The sequence below is a fragment of the Pelophylax lessonae genome (assembly GCF_965119305.1).
Source record: "Pelophylax lessonae genome assembly, chromosome: 8".
In the NCBI taxonomy this organism is placed as follows: domain Eukaryota; kingdom Metazoa; phylum Chordata; class Amphibia; order Anura; family Ranidae; genus Pelophylax; species Pelophylax lessonae.
The window spans coordinates 230,144,943-230,166,180 of NC_138775.1; the positions used below are offsets into that span (position 1 = coordinate 230,144,943).

Genomic DNA, 21,238 nt, shown 5'->3' on the forward strand with positions numbered 1-21,238 from the left:
TGCTAGGGCCCCAGCATGGGAAACATGAATTGCATATAATAATATTAGGCTTTATGTATGTATTTGTCTAATACATGGTCCAGAAGCCCCTGTACTGAAGGTTAAAATCAGTTCCCAGTATAGTGGTTAGATCAGCTTATCTGTTATAAACGTGTGTGTGTCAGACTTGCCTTGTAAGAGAAGTGTGATAACCTTTATTCAAAAAACATGCCGTGTGACCCGTGGCCCCTGTTAAAATGGGAGAGAGAAAGTGAACAAAAAATTTAAGCTCTTGCCCAAAGCAACCAACCAGAATAATGTATCACAGAAAATAATACATGAAACTTGGTGGGTTACCAGGGGCAACAATTTTATGCCTATCATTTTTTTCTCCACTTTTGGAGGATCAATTCCTTTGTTTGAGACTCCCTTCATGAGGTTTGGGTTGCATGAAAAGTAAAGGACATTTAATGTTGGAAAGAGATACAATTTTAAGGGAAGTATAGTTGGAACACTAAATGGCAGGACAAGGAATCTTACTTTTGTGCCTCAGTGCTCAACACTGATTGAGTGACTAGTTACAACAACTGGACCTCTATTCTCCAGTGTTGCTGAATACTCATTTGTCTGTATGTGCTTTTTATTAGAGAACACCTGAAATGACTCTCTGTCAGCTTTCATAAAGGCATGCTTTCAAAGCATTTGTCTTGCTTTAGCATTTACAGAATCTCATTAGGAGGCAGTATGCTGCATTACAGAATTCCGACTTGAATTAACAACCTCACTGCTGTATTTTTTGTTCTGACATGAATAGGAATCAATATGTATGACTATGGCATCTGGAAACAACCCCAACATTGTATTCTTCATTAATTCTTCTATAGGAGGTGCTGTATGCCGTGTTAGGCCAAAAAGCTGAAATAGAGAGGGAGGACTGTACGGGAAGGATAAAGGGGAGTTTCAGCCAATGGTTCACTTGTAGAGAGTTTAAAAATTAGTTTCTGAACATGTTGCTTGCTCACCATTTTTCCATGTTGTGCGATTTGTTTTGAGGGCGCGGGTGGGGCGGGTCGGGGTTACCTGGGAAAGTCAGTTAAAACAACTGATGCTCAAATTTTAGGTATAATTTATTCCAATACAACCGGAGCTGTATTTAGACATCATGCACTATGAATGATGATGTCCTTTTGTACAAACTTTGTCCTTGTGTCCTGGGATTGTTTTAGTAAGAACTGCTGCTAGGATGTGCTATTGATGGCAGTGCAGCTTCTGCTTTATAAGTGAAAGTGATTCAAACAAAAAAGAGAAAGGTTTCATGCTTTTCGAACTATAAAGAGTTCTCCGACTCCTCAACATACCCTACATCTCTTCCCGCTACAGAACTTTTGCTGCATTTTATACATGATGTCAAGAGGCAGCCAGAAAAAGGAAATAAAATTAGAAAGTTTTCACAATTTTGATAGTGAAGGTTCTAATTTATCTAGGTCATGGTATAGCTAATTGTAGTAAATCACATTCAATTTGACTTGTTCTATCCAATATTCTATCTAGATCCAAGCCACTTCTTCAGTTCCAGTTTCAGAAAGATACCCCCAACATTATTCTGGAAAAATGTTAAAGTTGTATTAAACCCAAAAACATAATTGTATTACATTGCCGTTTATTAATCTGGCTGTATTCATTTTCTTTTTTATGCTTTTTTTATAATTAATTTTTACCTGGTGGTTTGGCCAGTAAGTCTGTTATTTTTCACCGTCCTTTTAACAAAACAAGCTGGCCAGCAAAACTGTCAGTTTGAGGGATAAAACAAACCTTTTAATATTGACAGGGGTGCTTACAATGGTCATCTTTTATTTTTTTTTATGTAAAACCGTTGTTCAAAAACTGTTGCTGTAACTGCTAAAAAAGTGTCAGCTGGAGTTTGGCTTTATTTATTAGTCAAAACCATCTAAACTTGCTAGTGTATGTAACACTATCTTCTCCCCAGATGGATAATGCTGTTGTCCAAGGTTGTCTTCATTGTTCCACCAACAAGAATGGTGAAACCCTAAAGTGGGGTACAAACTAGTAGAAAATCTGCCGAAAATTCCCGTCCGAGGTAGAATCGTACGATTTTCGGCTAGTGTGTACACAACTTTCAGCAGCCGATGCCGACATTTTCAACGAAAAAAAACGGAGGGACAAACACCAAAACTTTCATCGTCCGTCCTCAGCAGGACCAATTTTCGTTTAGTGTGTATGCAGTTTGTCCGCGAAAAGTCACACGTTATACATACTTACATCACACTCTACAAACAAACGTCAACAAAAAAAAAAAAGAAAATCGGGCGAGAACTTTCGTGAACATTATGCACTGTCAACTAAAAACGGTAATGAACGCTGAGCAAGAGAGGAAAATCAAAGGATATTTCGTCCGATTTTCGTCAAGTGTGTATGAGCCTTAAGACTGGAAGTGTGTTACTAGCCAGATTACCAGAGGAAAATACATGAAAAAAAGCCCAAAAAGGAAAACAAATCAGCACTGTATTCAAGTTTGGGTAAGCTTCAATATATTATTTTTGTTTTTAGGATTAATGCCATTTTAATGCGTTGTTAAAGCTGAACTCCAGCCAGGAATAAAAAGAAAAACTTTTGATGTGTTATGTATTCATAAAAACAAAAAATATATATTTTATATAAAACTAGTGTAAGTCAGATTTTTTAATTTTTCAGTGCTTCACCAAAGCTACACTAAGTACTCTTGCAAGCTCTACAAGTAACCAAAGGCCATATACACATGCAAAAACACAAAAAAAAAAGAAAAAATAGCGCAATAGATGCAGATAAAAAACTTTAAAATATAATAAAATTACACCGACAATAACATGAACAGGGCTTATCATCAATGTACAATATCCACAGGAGTGGCAGGATATGTCATCAGTTGCTAGACAATCTCTCACTTTGTAGCTGGCATTGGGAAAATAATTTAGGCAAGATGATAATACTAATGTGGTCATCAGAAGAGCCAAAATGAAAGAGAATGCAAAGATGTTCCAGGCTGATATGATAAAGAGGGGTCTTCATTGTGTAACTGTTGAACTTCCACTAAGCACTAACATGTTTCGTCATTGGTCATGGCTCTGAAACATGTCAGTGTTTAGTGGAGGCACAGCAGTCACAACGTTGACCCCTTCTTCCACAGCAGCTTCGGATGTTTTTGCACACTGTTATATTTTGAAGAAAGACTGAAGAAGGAGGGGCAGCACTAGGGGCCAGTCAGGTGTGCTGGATCCTCTAAAACAACAGACCTTTGAGCTTTTATCCTTTGAGCAGGTTTATTAAAAGAAATAGATTAAAAAAACTCACAAACGAGTTCTTGATAAAAACACATCAAACAAAGTATAAAATCCTCAGCAGCGTGGTCAGGAACTGGTCATCCCCCGAGGCTGTATAGGCTTACGCGTTTCAAAGCGGCACCTCTTCCTCAGAGCCTAAAGAGCATGTCTAAGCCCATGCTCTAAATAGTAGACAATGACTCAAAGAACCGGGTACAATTAGATAGGGATCCTCCCTCTCCAGGGCGTGTGCATGAGGAGAGCAATGAGCTCATCCATCTGCTTTTGATACTTTACTGTACGGTCAAAGATTGAATGCAGGATGGAGACCCAGGATGTCTTGCATGTCTACCACAGAGAAAAATCAGGCCATAAACCTGGCTGTGCTGTGTGGCAGAACTCAGAATTGAATAGACAGAAATACAAATTCCTTGGCAGGCAAAACAGCCCCCATGTACTTCAATGGTATACAGTATTTAGCTGTCTGCCCTGAATTCAGCTTTAAGATGCAGCATGAAAAATCAGAGAGCCATGAAGGAAGAAAAGAAAATATTATCCTTACCGAGAAGCTGCACTTTACTCTCAGGACCCATCACCAATACAGAGCTGACGGAATCCAGGTTGTCGTAGTTACTGCAGCCAAGGGGGCCAGTCCTCGTTTCGGTTACCTGTACATAAACAGATTCAGTGTTAAGAGCTGAAAATCATAAAATTCAATTATTTTCTGCTGTTACGGACATCAGTTACTCGCCTCCAATTCAAATCCCTAACTACTTCACTTGTCTTATGCCAGTCGCTGACATTGCCTTGACCTGAACACAAATTATGTATGCTTTTCCCAATAGATAATTCAGAGCTGTGCAAAGTAAATGACTAATTTCCTATTCATTTGCAGACTGTTGAGCTACGATGGCTTTTAATGGGCCAGCCAGATATTTTTTTTCCACGTATTAAGGAAAACTTTCCTTTTTGCATTCACACAAGACATTTTTGCTGTGTTCTGATCATAATAATTACCAAAGTCACAAATAACAGCACACAACAATACACAATGATACAAAAGGTGAAAGGCGGCCTGCTTTTAAGAGGTCACGGGGAAGAAGAATCATATGAATTTTATGCCGCTTTTCAAAATGTTGACAAAACCTTCACAGTGCTGGCTGCTGTTATAACTGCGTGACCTCTCTTCAAACACGTTCCAACGTCATAAACAGAAGACTTCATTCTTTCTACTAACCTGAAGCTGATTTAGCAGCCCACAAGCTGCCAAAGACATTGTTGTTAAGCGTTTAATATACAGTATCTTACAAAAATTAGTACACCCCTCACATTTTTGTAAATATTTTATTATAACTTTTCATGTGACAACACTGAAGAAATGACACTTTGCTACAATGTAAAGTAGTGAGTGTACAGCTTATATAACAGTGTAAATTTTATGTCCCCTCAACACACAGCCATTAATGACTAAACCGCTGGAAACAAAAGTGAGTACCCCCCTAAGTGAAAATGTCCAAATTGGGCCAAATTAGCCATTTTCCCTGCCCGGTGTCATGTGACTCATTAGTGTAACAAGGTCTCAGGTGTAAATGGGAACAAGGGGTGTTAAATTTGGTGTTATCGCTCTCACTCTCTCATACTGGCCACTGGAAGTTCAACATGGCACCTCATGGCAAAGAACTCTCTGGGAATCTGAAAAAAAGACTTACTGCTCTACATAAAGATGACCTACGCTATAAGAAGATTGCCAAGACCCTGAAACTGAGCTTCAGCATGGTGGCTGAGACCATACAGTGGTTTAACAGAACAGGTTCAACTCAGAACAGGCCTCGCCATGGTCGACCAAAGAAGTTGAGTGCACGTGCTCAGCATCATATCCAGAGGATGTCTTTGGGAAAAAGATGTATGAGTGCTGCCAGCATTGCTGCAGAGGTTGAAGGGGTGGGGTGGGGGGTCAGCCTGTCAGCGTTCAGACCATATTGCACATTGCATCAAATTGGTCTGCAAGGAGGTCGTCCCAAAAGCAAGCCTCTTCTAAAGATGATGCACAAAAAAGCCTGCAAACAGTTTGCTGAAGACAAGCAGACTAAGGACATGGATTACTGGAACCATGTCCTGTGGTCTGATGGGACCAAGATAAACGTATATGGTTCAGATGGTGTCAAGCGTGTGTGGGGGCAACCAGGTGAAGGGTACAAAAACAAGTGTGTCTTGCCTACAGTCAAGCACGGTGGTGGGAGTGTCATGGTCTGGGGCTGCATGAGTGCTGTCGGCACTGGGGAGCTACAGTTCATTGAGGGAACCATAAATGCCAACTGTACTGTGACATACTGAAGCAGAGCATCCCTCTGGAGACTGGGCCGCAGGGCAGCATTCCAACATGATAATGACCACAAACACACCTGCAAGATGATCACTGCCTTGCTAAAGAAGCTGGGGGTAAAGGTGATGGACTGGCCAAGCATGTCTCCAGACCTAAACCCTATTGAGCATCTGTGGGACATCCTAAAATGGAAGGTGGATGAGCGCAAGGTCTCTAACATCCACCAGCTCCGTAATGTCATAATGGAGGAGTGGAAGAGGAGTCCAGTGGCAACCTGTGAAGCTCTGGTGAACTCCATGCTCAAGAGGGTTAAGGCAATGCTGGAAAATAATGGTGGCCACACAAAATATTGACACTTTGGGCCCAATTTGGGCATTTACACTTAGGGGTGTACTCACTTTTGTTGCCAGCGGCTTAGACATTATTGGCTACAGCAAATTCACACTGCTATACAAGCTGTACACTCACTACTTTACATTGTAGAAAAGTGTAATTTCTTCAGTGTCGTCACAAGAAAAGATATAATAAAATATTTACAAAAATGTGAGGGGTGTACTCACTTTTGTGAGATACTGTATGTTGTAAATGGTTGCAAGCGCTGTATTGATTTATTTTAATACTCATTTTTGAAACCACACTACCAGCCCCCTACCCCTGAATCTTGAGCGAAGGCTTTTTTTTTTTCAACAGATGAATGTAATGTCATATGGATTGTGAGCTGAACTTTCCATTTATCTTCTCTATCTATATATGTTCCCTTGGAGTAACCATTAGAACCCTTTAGCAGTGTCACCAATTTCCTAAAGCAATTACTAAATTAAATCTCCAATTAATTGCATAAAATTCAGAAGCAGCATATACTTTAGTTATAGAAGAGTGATAACATACTGGTCATAAGAAGACTGTACATGCTAGAAAATGATTACAATAATTATTGAAATTAATACAATTCAAGTTGTTTCTTCCTAAGTTGGAGTACAGCAATCCTTTATGCAGTACTAATAAATATGTGAAAAGAAACTTCCCACTATAATAATTGTAATTAAGTTCATCTATTTTTGTGATTCACCTCTAGCACGTTGAGAAGTGAGCTGCCATTTGCAGCCTTCACTTCACCGACTTCTATCTGCTTACTGGACATTGACTCATCATTGGCTTTGCCACAGGAGCAACAGACTGTTGTTAAGGTGGACCTGAACATAGTAAGTGATTATCCTATCTGCAGAGTTATGAGGGTGTGTAAACTACCAAACCAACTGAACAGAATTAGATAAACATTCTCAGGCAAAACAATTCCCATCCATGTAGGTTAGCTGTGTATTGACCTGTTTGTTCGAAGTTTAGTGTTATTGATTTTATAGAGTAATGACACACACCATTAATTCAATGCATAATTGCTCTAATCTCTAAAATGAGAAAGCACACAATTTCAGTCAAATTGTAGTGTGAGAATAGAGTAAAAAGCATGATATGGTAATTATATGGCGAGTCAACATCACACACCATTTGTCTAGTTTATTAATGTATTAATGGTTCCATTTTCTCTAATGGTGGACCAGTCGTTGGCTGGTAATATTTGTGGAGCATGTTATTACATAGTATGCTAAAGTTCTAACGGTCTATTTTAAAATGTTTTCAACCAAGACGCACTCAATTTACACACGATTCACACATTTTTCCAACTGAAAATTATATTGTATTGTTATACATTTAAGAGAAAATTAGGAAAACGATTTGGCTAAACACCTTGGAGTCAATGTTAAAGACCCCAAGACTAAAAACGAAGGTGGTTTTTTAGGAGTGCAATGGGCTGTAAATGGATCCTGAGGGTTATATTCAACTATTTTGTACCTGTTCTTGTGAAAAACTGTCCCCCATTAGTCTCATTTATTTTAAATTTTTTAAAACATAAAGAAAAAAAGTTAAATTAAAAATTAAGGTGACAGTATACAAACAACAATGAAAATACAACAAAAGGAAAACAATACAAAGCCAAAGAACACAAAATAAAATATCAAACTGCCCTAAACATACTCTAAAAAATAATAGAATTGCTTTCTTATTTTCATGCAAAGCAAGCAGCTCAATAGGTGAAATAGATAGTCTCAGCTCAGCTCAGCTAGTTCTGTGGAGTCAGTAGCAGAGGGCAGATGCCATTATAGGCAATTTAAGATATTACGCTAAAATCTTTTGTGGGCAAGCAAGCATTCAGCATTGAGTGCAGTGGGTCTGATAAGGAATGAATGCTAAAATCAAATATTTGCCATAAAACAACTATGCATATTTTAATGCAAATGGTGTCTGCAATTTTAATATTCACTGTATGTTACTACAACCTGAATTATCCATTAAAATAAAAAGTACAAATGATTTTCCTAACGATAATATTTCCAAATTGTCGCTGCTGTTCACAACTAAAAAAAGCCAGGGCAATAAATTAGGAAATAGCTAAGCCAAACGTCTTACTGGCATACTTAAATTCACAAAGAAACAAGTGTACATATAGATAGAATTGGCGCTCACCAGGAATCATAGCAGTAACAATATGAATAATTTATGGATAATAATAAATACACAATGGAGAAATATAGTTACAGCCTAAGCCAACATTAATAACTTTTAAGGCAAAAGTTGGAGAGCACATAATCAAAGTACTGCTGCAGCTAGGAGCAGAAGCGATAATGGCGAAAGCGTAGGCTATTAGTCTCACATTAAGCTCGCAGCTATAGTAAACCTGGGTATAAAACAATAAAGTGTGATATGACTGAGACATAAGCAACATTAAATTAAAGAAGACCTACAGACAGGATAACAATCAACAGAAAACTTATCTAAGAGCATTTTGTTTGCACTGTTTGTCTATGACGAATAACACAATTTGCTGCCATTACTTTTTACTCTGCCTATGTTATATGTTGTCTAGAGTGTTTAAGAGTAGAACTCTAGGCAAAAAATTTGGATCTCATTTATAAGCACTAAATATATGAGTATAATGTAAATATGGCCTGGCTTAATCTTTCAATAAGGCCTGCATGGGCATGGTTCAACTTCCTAAAAAATGTAACAATCATACCGGGTAGAACGCCTGTCCCGTTTTCTGTTGTTCCCAAGCCAGCACCAGACCTTGCTCCCCAACCTTCCCTAAAAGCAACCTGTCTAGCCAAGCCCAGCTTGGCCTTATTCATGCGACCATATTGATTTACACAGGATCTTGCTGGCAGCAATGCAAAAAAAAAAGTTGTCCATATGTAAGGTTTTTGCTGCTGTTCACATAAGGACAGCATACAACATAAATGGACCCCAGTTCATGTAAATATTAGCACTGTATAGGCAGCACTGGTGTCATCGCTGATTACACATTATGCATGTTTACATGTCAGTCCCAAATAAGTCTTTTATGCATGTGCAGAATTAGTTTGGACGATTCTGAATGATTGAAGGCCGCGGCCATTCTGTGCCACTACCCAATGAATGACTCAAACAGGGCTAACGTGTAAACATCAGTACTGTGTAGAAGGCAGCGGCGCTACTGGCTACACATTGTTGATATTTACATATCGGTCCTGAGCTGTTGGGTCCATGCATGTTGTATGGTGTACACATTTAAACATTAGCACATAAAATGAGGTTCGAATAGGTAAATTGCTTCTCTTAAGTAGGATGAATGGATCAAACTGCACTGCATAGAGGCAGTGGAGGGCTATGACCTGAATATGCCAACTGGCCCAACTTTGTTTTAGCTATTTTGACTGTAAAAACAAATTTTCAAAGAGTATTGCATGGGCTGGCACTACTTAGATTACCAACAGCTTCGGGCTGTTTCCATGAAAATAAGCAGAAAAAGCAGCCATTAGGTAGTGAAAAAAATAACAATTCTCAAGATAAAAATCACAACTAAAATAAGGCTTTTTCAAGAGTTGAATATAAAAAATAACAAATCCAAAACGATGCTATATTTACATTTGTGAACTGAAATTTAGTGGAGATAAAATAATGAAAGTCAAGATATTTCAATTGGGAAGAGTAAGCAAAGTAAAACAGATATAAAAATTCAGTTTAAAACTGTAGAAATCAAAAACTCAATTTTAGTTTGCCCTTAAAAATAAAGAAAAACTATCTTTTCTGAAGTCTCTGTCAGTGTTGGGGAGATTTTCACTCCTTTCCTGGCAATTACTATCATAGGGACAGGCAGTCAACGGGGAAAGGGGTTAATATTAAAGCCTCACTCTTTTGAATAGGTGGTAGAAGAATTAGAACCTTCAAACATCTTGAACCTAGTTGAGGAGATTTAACCACACTTTCTGCTTTGCACAGCACCAGGAGACACCTTAAGTCTCCCACTGACCGGTGGCCTCTGTAAGCCACCTGGCAGACTGTTTCTCTCTCATTGAAGATGGACAATGCTTGTAGGAAAAGGAGGACACAAAAGCACTTTAATTGGCTGCTGAAGCCAAATCTTTAAGCCTGCCCCTAGCAAGAGGGCCAGTGAGGAATTGCCCACCACTCTCATTACTCCTAGTATGAAAAGCTAGATTCTGGATGCTGAGTGGAAGAGCCATAAAATGGGTCCTGTTGTGTGCTACTGAGAGAGGTACTGCTTGTCTAGAGAACAGTGGGAGCTAGAAACATGAGACTGCTGGTGTGTGTATGCTGCCAGGGACCAGTATGCAGTGGTTGCAGTGCTGCTGATAAGTACTGTCTGCCGTGGCTGAGTCTGTGGCTGTTCCTGTGCTACTTCTGCAAAGCTTAGACCACAAGCTGCAGGGCTGAGAGACCGCCTGCAGGGACCAGTGGTAGAAGACCACATGCTGCTACCACCACTGTTGTTGTAAGAGACTGTCTGGAGTCCAGGGAGGGGATTAAAGACTACCTCTGAGATCCAGTGTGAGGAGTGTAGATTACCTTGTTTTGGTTAGATTGGATGGCTGTTCCTGATTTTGCTGCTGCTCAGATGGTGGCTCTAGGGGGGAACCTTTCGCTGAACTATGTGGGACTGTTGGAGACCCAGATATCAAATACTATGGTGAGAGGCCTCTTAACTTTTGATTTATTCCCTGGCTGTTTAGTGGGAAAATACTGACCTTTTCCTGGGATTACCTTGGACTCTTTCCTTTGGGAGCATCCTTGCTTGTGTGGGATTAAATAACACTTTGTTATAGAGCTCTCTAACAAGAACTATGAGCCACAACACCGTCAAGACTGGACCAGTAGGATAATCAGAGACTTTGCTAATTTGGCAGGCAAAACAGGCAGTATGTATGATATTATACTACATGCTATTGTATTACTGCCTTTGGTTAATGGTATTATTATTCCTTTTGTGCTGCTAACCTACTTTCCTTCCATATGGTTTTAACCTATCAACATAGTTCCAGATGTGTCAGTGGGTATTTGGGTCCTGGTCCCTACAGAGCATGTTATCATTGATGCAAGGCAGGAGGACCCAAGCAATCCTGCTGCTTCTCGGGGGGTAGTCCTACGATCTGAATAGCAAGTGAGCGGAAATATACCAAACAGCTACACATAGCAATAAAGATCTGACAGAGGTTTTTCCTACGATACTAAAATAAATAAATAAATAAATAATAAAAACAAATCAGACTAAAGGTCCATTTAACAAAGTAACAAAACCCCTACATCATAAAAAGTGGAAATGACGAAGTTCGCCTGTGAGGAACACATGCTTAGGGTTGTTATAAAAGCTTTGAAGCTTTTATAGTGAACAATACAGATGTGACATGTCAGCAGTTCCTAATCAGTTAACGAGCATTGAGAAGTTGAAAAACTTGATACTGAACAAAGGTGAGAGACGAGGTTGATGAAGTGATGATCGCAGCTACTAGATAAAGACATCCACTGTCAGGTGCTAAACAACGTCATAGAGTTTCAAGAGGCTGAAGTATTCGTTTTGTAAGAAATCCAGCCATCCTTTGCTTTATGTGACATGCGCTGTGATAGCAGGGAGGGGATTCAGCATTTTATCTATTGCCACACGGGAGGGACATTTATGAATGCACAGAGGGCCACAAGGACACTGCAAAATGAAAGACTAAAAAAAAAAAAAAAATCAGAAAGGTAGCTAATTAGTTAGATTGAATATAATTGGCAAACAGAAATATACTTAAAAATATGTCATAATTAAAAAATGTTAGACAAACTTGCAGCATGTCTAAATGGAAGAAAAAAATGAAAATATTGCAGTTTACCAGCCTTTAGATGGGGTGGCTGCATTCATTTTAACATTTTAGACATATTTTTCTTTTATTTTCACCTTGTAATCCTGAGAATGACACACTTTCTGTCCCTGGGCAACTACGCTGGCATGGGGGATTAGTATTTTACAGAAGATTGCTTAGGTGCGCAATATAATGGAGGCCTTCAACTTAAAGTGGTATTAAAGCTTTGTTTAAAAAAATAAAAAAAAATAGCAAACATGTTACATATTGCTCTGTGCAGTGGTTTTGCACAAAGCAGCTCCGATCCTCTTCTTTTCAGGTCCCCCGCTGACAATTCTGGCCCCCCTCCCCCCTGTGGGCAGTGCCTCCAGAAAAATCCAGTTGCCCTGGGGGCACCGCTGTGTGCTTGCTCCCAAGCCATTGCTCTATGCATCCATAAGACTCAGTTCCGACCCCCATTCTCTCCTTATTGGCTCCGCCAGGATGGGGGTCACGGGAGAAGTCAGATGTGTGGGGCCTGCAGAGTGGAGACCAGAGTCATCTGACTGAGCCCTGCACAGTGCACCTTAGAGGAGGTCAGTGACAGCACCGCCAGACCAGTCTGATGGGGGGGGGGTCACTGATGTAAGGGGGCACTGATATAAAGATCCCTCTATATTAGTAACCCCCCCATATCTTAATGCATTCACTCTGTGGAAGGTGGTCTCTGGTCACCAGATTGCCCCCCCACATCAGAGTTCCTGGCGTTCCCCTTTACATTAGAGTCTGCAGGATTCCCCCTTACAGTGCAAGGGGGAACTCTGTGGACCCTGATGTAAGTCGGAACTCTGATGTAAAGGGGAACGCAGTGGACACTGATATAAGGTGGTCTCTAGTCACCAGTGCCCCCCCCCCCCCTTACATCAGAGTTTCCCCAATAAATCGTGATATGCGTTTCCCCTTTAAATAAGAGTTCCCTTTCACTGGGATTCCTGCAGACTCTGATGTAAGGGGGAACTCTGTGCTGGCTGGGTTATGGTAACCTGACCTTCATGTAAATTGAGAAACATGTTTTTTGACTTTTGTTTAACTTTAACACATTGCTAATAGCACTAGCTATATGTTTATAGTTAAAATATTGATATTTTCACCGTTTAGCACTGAAAATTTTTATTTTAGGTACTTTTTTCAGTGTCCGTAAAAAATGCAGCTTTGTCAGTAAATTTCTTGATTTTTTCCCCCCTTAAAAAATTGGTGCCGTTTGTAAATTTTGGCGTCCTGCCAGTAAATTTCGCTTCAGGGGGTTGGCAACACTGTTCTTTGGGCACATGCAGTAACTGTTCAATAGGATAGTTACTGCATGCTTAGTTTAGTTAGTTGCTTAGTTAATTCCAGGTGGCCACTTTTTTTGTGGCCGGGCAGTGTATAATGTGTGTTACTATCACGGGTGGTTCCCCTTATCATCCTATTGAATTTTCACGATTTACTACACTATGAGATTTTTTCTTTAACTTTGGTTAGATACAATATGATGTGGAGGAGGTGACAACGCTAGACATCAGAAGTGGATTCATATGAAGAATCATATTTTGCATTTGTAGTGCAAAAGTGTGTGAGCTGCTCTCTTGGTTGAGACAGCACTTACTGTATTGTCTGGTGAGGGGCCACTTCTTCCATTTCTACATACAGTATCTAAAGGAGCATTGCACTTTTATGAACTTTCACTTTGGACTATTTTAATACATAAGTTGGTCATAACTAGATACATGTTTGTCCAACAAAGGACTATTGCACTTTAACCACTTCAGCCCCGGAAGGTTTTACCCCCTTAATGACCAGGCCATTTTTTTGCGATTCGGCACTGTGTTACTTTAACGGAAAATTGCGCGGTTGTGCGACGCTGTACCCAAATACAATTGATGTCTTTTTTTTTCCCCACAAATAGAGCTTTCTTTTGGTGGTATTTGATCACCTGATGCGGTTTTAAGATTTTGCGATATAAACAAAAAAAAGAGTGACAATTTTGAAAAAAACGCCATATTTTTTACTTTCTGCTATAAAACATTCCCAATAAATTTTTTTTTAAAAAAAAATTTAATTTTTTTATCAGTTTAGGCCAATTTGTAATCTGCTACATATTTTTGGTAAAAAAAAATCCCAAAAAGCGTATTTTAATTAGTTTGCGCAAAAGTTATAGCGTTTACAAACTACGGGATAGATTTTTGGACTTTTTATTTATTTTTTTATTAGTAATGGTGGTGATCTGCGTTTTTTTTAGCAGGACTGCAACATTGCAGCGGACAGATCGGACCCCTAACTGACATTTTTGACACTTTTTGGGGACCAGTGACATTAATACAGTAATCAGTGCTAAATATTATGTACTGTTACTGTATAAATGACACTGGCAGGGAAGGGGTTAACACTGGGGGGGATCAAAGGGGTTAAATGTATGCCTAAAGTGCTTGCTGACTGTGTGGGGGGATGTTTCTGTGACAGGCACAGAGAGATTGCAGTTTTCGTTTAGCTGAAACTGCTGATCTCTCCCTGCCTGTCTCACAGAAGATCCGACTGCTTTGTTTACATAAGCAGGCGGGTCTTCGGTCAGGTTTCCTGACAATCGCGGGAGCGCAGCGGCAACACCGCCGCTCCTCCTGCGGCCCGCCTCCCGCTCGTGCACGAGATCATGTAGTACTACGTGATTTTGCGCAGCCGAGCCGCCCTGCCGCAGTAATACTATGGTGGGCGATCGGCAAGAGGTTAATATTTTATTTTTATATTCATGGACTATTTTGTTTTAAAGCACTATTAGCGCTGCAATTTTTTTTTTTTTATATTAATCTGAAGGTTGTGTATTTTTTTCATTACTAGCAGCTGTTATTTGGTTTAACGCTGATCTTCCATTTATATTTAAAATAGAAATAAACTGTATCTAAGCACCACAAACTGAAAATTCTATTTCATTTATTTGTAATATTCACACTAAACTCTCCCATCCATCCGTGTCTCTGTGTTTTGTTTTGTTAAAAAATCACTTTAAAAAAACATCCCCCCAGCATTTCTAGCCATCTTGAGTAAGGGCAGATGATTCATGCAGCATTTACTTCCTGGAATCCGTCTGCCTAGCTCATGCATGCAGGCAGGAGAGCCTGCTTAGCTGAGAAAGTCCCAACTCCCCTCCTTCATATGAAAGAACAAAAAAATATCCATGAAAACTACTGGGATCAGAGATGTATAGTAACTAAGTAGAACTACTTCACTACTGTACTTAAGTACCGAAAGGCGGTATCTGTACTTTCCTAGAGTATAATTTTTTTCTCCTACTTCCACTTTTACTTCACTACATTTTTTCAATGATTTCAATACTTCTACTCCAATATTTATTTTTTGTGCTGCATAGTTACTCGTTACTATTATAAAAATTACCACTGCCAGAACAGTAGATGGCAGGTTTTCATGAAGCTCAAAACATGTGTATTATCAGTGCATACAAAAATAAAAGCTACTGTATGTATAAATAAAAGCTGCATTTGAAATAATAAAAAACAATATGATGTTCAAACTTTTGACTTCTTTCTTTAATAACTACATAACACAGTACTTGTACTTTTACTTTCAGTACTTGAGTAGCAAATTTTTTTAAAAAAACTACTGGTACTTTTACTTTCAGTACTTGAGTAGCAAATTTTTTTTTTAAAAAACTACTTAACTTAAGTACAAAAAATGTTGAATACTTTAGTACTTCTACTCAAGTCACTTTTTGATCGAGCACTTCCACTTCTACTCAAGTCACTTTTTGATCGAGCACTTGTACTTTTACTCAAGTATGGGTTTCGAGTACTTTGTACAACTCTGACTGGGATGTATGACATAATTTTGCCCTAGGCCAAAGATTAGGAACTAAAGAAATAAAAAAAAAAAAAAGAAAGTTTAAAGGGTTACCAAAAAACTGCCCATGCAGATAATGGGTGGCTGTAGATAAAAACAAACTGGGCAGCTCTGACTAAAATTTAATATTGTCCTTTATTATAGGTGTAGGCCATTTACTTAATTTTCAAAGCCTGACTGGAATGCTCCGAGGACTTTGCTAAGTGAGGCCTAGTCATTACTACTCACCTCCACCATCACAGGAGTGAGCTCTCCAATGCTGATCTCAGAACTACTGCATCATGGGAAAGAAAGAGTGTGTGAGGGAGTTTGAATCAGAGAAAGAGCTCACTTCTGTGATGGAGGAGGTGAGCAGTAATGACTTGCCCTCACTTAGGCACATCAAATGTCCTAGGAGTATTCCAGTCAGGCTTTGGAAGGTACATAAATGTCCTACACCTATAACAAGGTCATTATTCAACTTTATTCAGAGCTGCATGGTTTGTTTTTATCTACAAATGCCTCTTACCTGCACAGGCGTTTTTTTAGTAAAGGTGAATGTGCGCAAATGTAAACAGCGATCGCACCACACATGTGAATGAGAGCAATAATTCCATCCCCAGACCAGGCCCCCTGTGTAACTCTAAACTGGCAACCTGCAAAATCTTTTAACGTGTCACCTATGAATAATTTAATGTACCGCAATTTGTTGAAATTCTGTGGGCGTACAGAGTTTTAAAGTGCGACATGTTGGGTATCTATTTACTCAGTGTAACATCATCCTTTATATTTTACCCCCCCAAAAAAAAATTATATTATATAATATTTGTCTGTACTAAAATTCATTAGAGTGTATTTTTTCCAGAAAATTTGCATTTGATAAACCGCAAATATTGTAAGAGATAAAAAAATTGCAACAACAACCATTTTATTCTCCAGGGCCTCTGCTTTCAAATATATCATGTTTGCGGGTTCTAAGTAATTTTCTAGCTGCTGACCTGCATAAGCAGTTTTTTTCGGAAAGGTGAGCTAACCCTTTAAAATAAGTAATTATATGATACCTTCCTATCTATTTACTAATGCTAGCAGCATATGGATTGGAAATAGGGAATGTTGATCGAGAGAATTTAGTAGCTTCAAGGCCTGAATGTGTGTGCTTGTGCATATTTTTCATGCAGTATCTTTTCATGGTCTATGGGGCCAAAAACACATGATTCTGCTCCTTTACTGTGTGTAAGGCCCCTTTCAGACTTGTGCGACCTAAAAGTTGCGTGATTTTGCCGCAGTTTTTTTGCCGCCATTTTGACTGGATTTGAAGTAATGTCTGTGTAATCTTGAGGGCTATGGACCTCAAAACGCATCAAAGTCAGACCCAAGTAGTGCAGGGAATACTTTAACCACTTGCCGACTGGCTAACGACTATTTACGTCGGCAGTTAGCCCCTCACAGGCAAAGCGACGTAGTACTACGTCACTAGCCTGTGAGGCTCTAGGGGGCGAGCGCGCGCCGCCAGAGTCGCACTCCCGCTCGCTTACGGACCCCCCCCCCCCCGCGTGTGCCCGGCGGACCCGATGTCCGCCAGGCACTCCCGATTGTCCATTACAGCGGGAGAAAGGCAGGCGGCTAATGTAAACACAGCCGCCTGTCATTCTCCTCTGTGTAAGAATGGAGATCATACGGTTCTGCTATGTAGGACCGTTGATCTCTGTTTTTATACCTCAAGCCACATCCAATCACACTTAGAAGCACGCCCCTAGGGGCACACTTAACCCCTCCTTCTCAAATAAAGTTAACTCCTTCCCTGCCAGTGTCATTTTTACAGTAACAATGCATATGTATAGCACTGATTACTGTAGTAATGTCACTGGTACCCCCAAACGTGTCACAAATGTCAGTCAAGGGTCCGATCTGTCCGCCGTGCAATTGTCAGTTAAAGTCACGCAGTGTCGAATCGCAAAATAGGCCCTGGTCAGGAAGGGGGTAAAATCTTCCAGGGTTTAAGTGGTTAAAGTTGCACAGATATGAACAGTACTTAGAAATCATGGAGTACGGCTTGTCATGCGACTCTGTAGTCTCAAATCGCACAAGTGTGAAAGGGGCCTAATACGCACATATAAACTCACACAAAACACATGGCTATGCTCATTCCATAGGTGAATAGGTGTCAAGTGATTTTAAAGGCAGAAGGTTTTTTTTTATCTTAATGCATTATATACATTAAGATAATGTATATAATGCATAATCTTACCCGAGATCCATCTAGATCCAGCGATGTTGCAGCAGTGTCTTGACTGCCCGAGACTCCCCTCCTCATTGGCTGAGCCAGCAGGACGGCACCATTGGCTCCTGCTGCTGTCAAAGTCCGTCAGCCAATGAGGAGAGACAGGGGCGGGGCTGGGCCACGGCTCTGTGTCTGAATGGACACAGGGAGCTGTGGCTCAGCTCGGGTGCCCCAATAGCAAGCTGCGTGCTTTGGGAGCACTCGACAGGAGGGAGGGGCCAGGAGCACCGAAGAGGGACTCGAGAAGAGGAAGATCCAGGTTGCCCTGTGCAAAACCAACTGCACAGAGCAGGTAAGTATAACATGTTTGTTATTTTTAACTAAAAAAAAAAACAAGACTTTAGTATCACTTTAAATTACCAGCACCGATCCCTTACAAAGTAAAGTAAGCGTAATGCCCAAAAACATACATTTTATGTTTCAAAAGTCTAATCCCACACACTCCATGCTGCTGAATACAGTTCAGTAACTTTCTAAGCTTGCAAAATAAGTTTTTGGCCTTCTTGCGGAGTAGCTCTTCCCCAGGCCTTACTGATCTGTGATCTGATCTGTGTGTGTGAGAATGGAGCCTCACAAGACTTTTAGGAGGAGAGCAATCATAAAAGTAAACTTTCTCTATTCAGTCCAAACTATTCAGAAATGGCAGTTGCAGAATATATATTTTCTTATAAAAAATTCAAGGAATGTGCAGAGCAGACTGTAGATTCTCTAGTACATAGACACTTCAAGCTGAAAAGGGATATCATTTATTTACAGTTTTTTTGCTATGTGATCATAATGCAAGGTCTACCTTAAAGGGCACCGTTCAGTAACATTGTAAGTCTGCAGGAATTAATTCCTGACATGTCAAAATATACAGCAACAGAAAAACTTTTCAAAAAATCAGTGCCTTTATTATTAAAAAGCAGTCATTGAGCTCCAATAAGATACAGGCGTTACATAGTTAGTCTGGTTGAAAAACGACACAAGTCCATCTAGTTCAACCAAAAAAAAGGGGAAAAAAAAATATATACAATCCCATATACACAATCCTTTACCCGCAGTGGATCCAGAAGAAGGCAAAAAACTCAGCAAAGCATGATCCAATTTCATCCAGCAGGGGAAAAAATCCTTACTGATCCCCTGAGAGGCAATAGGATTTTCCCTTTACTTATAAATGTTTGTACCCAGTTATATTATGTACATTTAGGAAAGACTCCAGTCCTTTTTGAAAGTATTTAACTAAGCTGGCCAGAACCACCTCTTGAGGGAGCCTTTTCCACATTTTCACAGCTTTTACTGTGAAGAAGCCTTTCCGTATTTAGAGATTAAATCACTTTTCCTCTAGACGTAAAGAGTGCCTCCTTGTCCTCTGTGATGACCTTAAAGTGAATAACTCACCACCAAGTTCACTAAATATTAACAGAAGTTTATTTGTTGGATGTTTATAGGGGGGTTTCAACTAAATACGTGCCAGTGGAGGGTGTCATCCTTGTTAAAAGTATATAGCACAAAAGAGTAAAAGGTAGGGCTTTAAATACCCCTCCAGTGATCATGCAGATACATTCATATATAGAAAAATAAGGCATTTTATTTCTGTCAAAAAAAAAAAGTCTAAAAACTCATATCAAATGTCATATTCTCGTCAGTCTTTACGCAGGAAAAGGAAGGGTACACTGACCATGACTGTATGGTTAGTAGTAATACACAGGACTTGCCACTATGGCTAACAGAGGGGGAAATCAGGGAAAGACTGGATAAACTTAACACAAACAAATCACCAGGCCGGATGGCGTACATCCGAGAGTGCTCAAGGAACTCAGTATGGTTATATCTAGACCACTGTTCCTGATCTTTGCTGACAGTATTAGGACAGGAGATGTACCAGGGGATTGGAGGAAGGCTAACGTGATTCCAATATTCAAAAAGGGCCAGAGACATATCCCGGGAAATTATAGGCCTGTCAGTCTGACATCAATTATATGTAAACTTTTGGAGGGGATGGTAAGGGACTATATCGTAGAGTATGCTAAAGACAACAACATCATCAGTAGTAACCAGCACGGGTTTACAAATGGGCGTTCTTGTCAAACCAATCTCTTAGCATTCTACGAGGAAGTGAGCTGTGAGCTAGATAGGGGGAGACCAGTGGATGTGGTGTACTTGGATTTCGCTAAGGCGTTTGATACAGTTCCCCACAAGCGCTTAATTTATAAAATAAGGTCTGCAGGTATCGACAGCAGGGTTTGCTCTTGGATACGGAATTGGCTAAAAGGCCGTGTCCAAAGGGTAGTAATAAACAGCGCATACTCAGACTGGTCTGAGGTAGTAAGCGGGGTGCCCCAGGGCTCAGTCCTGGGACCAACCTTGTTCAATTTATTCATAAACAGCATTGAGGAAGGGATCAGTAGTTCGTTATCAGTTTTTGCAGATGACACAAAATTGGCCAGGGCAATAACTGCACAGCATGAAGCAGATATCCTACAGAATGACCTGGACAAAATTACGGAGTGGGCAACGACATGGCAAATGAGGTTTAATGTGGAGAAGTGTAAGGTTTTGCACTTGGGGACCAAAAACATAAAAACACAATACACGTTAGGAGGGGAACCCTTGGGGGAATCAAAAATGGAGAAAGATCTGGGAGTCTTAGTTGATGATAGATTAGGCAACAGCATGCAATGCCAAGCGGCAGCTTCCAAAGCCAACAGAATATTAGCATGCATAAAGAAAGGGATGTATTCCAGAGATAAGACTATAATCCTTCCACTTTATAAAACTCTGGTCCGACCGCATCTGGAGTATTCTGTCCAGTTCTGGTCGCCAGTCCTCAGGAGGGATGTGTTGGAGCTGGAGAAAGTCCAGAGAAGGGCAACTAAACTGATTAGGGGGTTGGAGGACCTTACCTATGAAGAGCGGCTGCAATCGCTCGATTTATTTTCCCTGGAGAAAAGACGTCTGAGAGGGGACATGATAGCAATTTATAAATATCTTTATGGGGATCTCAGCTTAGAAGAAAAGCTGTTCATTCGAAGGAATTGCATGAGGACTCGAGGACATACAATGCGATTAGAGGAGAAGCGTTTTAACCTCAGGCAACGTGGGGGGTTCTTTACTGTTAGGGCTACAAGATTGTGGAATTGTCTACCACAAGAGGTGGTTTCTGCGGGTAGTATGGTGACTTTCAAAAGACTCTTAGACTTACATCTCAAGGATCAGGAGATTGAGGGCTATGTTAGATGATTACAGTCACACACACCTACACAGGTTGAACTGGATGGACTATTGTCTTTATTCAACCTCACCTACTATGTAACTATGTAACTATGTAACTATA

General features: G+C 40.0%; 1 protein-coding gene across 1 annotated transcript in view; it reads right to left on the reverse strand.

The window, feature by feature from the left end:
* The window catches only part of BRINP2 (BMP/retinoic acid inducible neural specific 2), a 444,253-nt gene that overhangs the window by 107,018 nt on the left and 315,997 nt on the right, over positions 1-21,238 (reverse strand). The window contains exon 4 of the mRNA XM_082264973.1: positions 3,859-3,964. Within this exon, the coding sequence (XP_082121099.1) occupies positions 3,859-3,964 (106 nt within the window). The remainder of the gene's footprint in view (positions 1-3,858; positions 3,965-21,238) is intronic.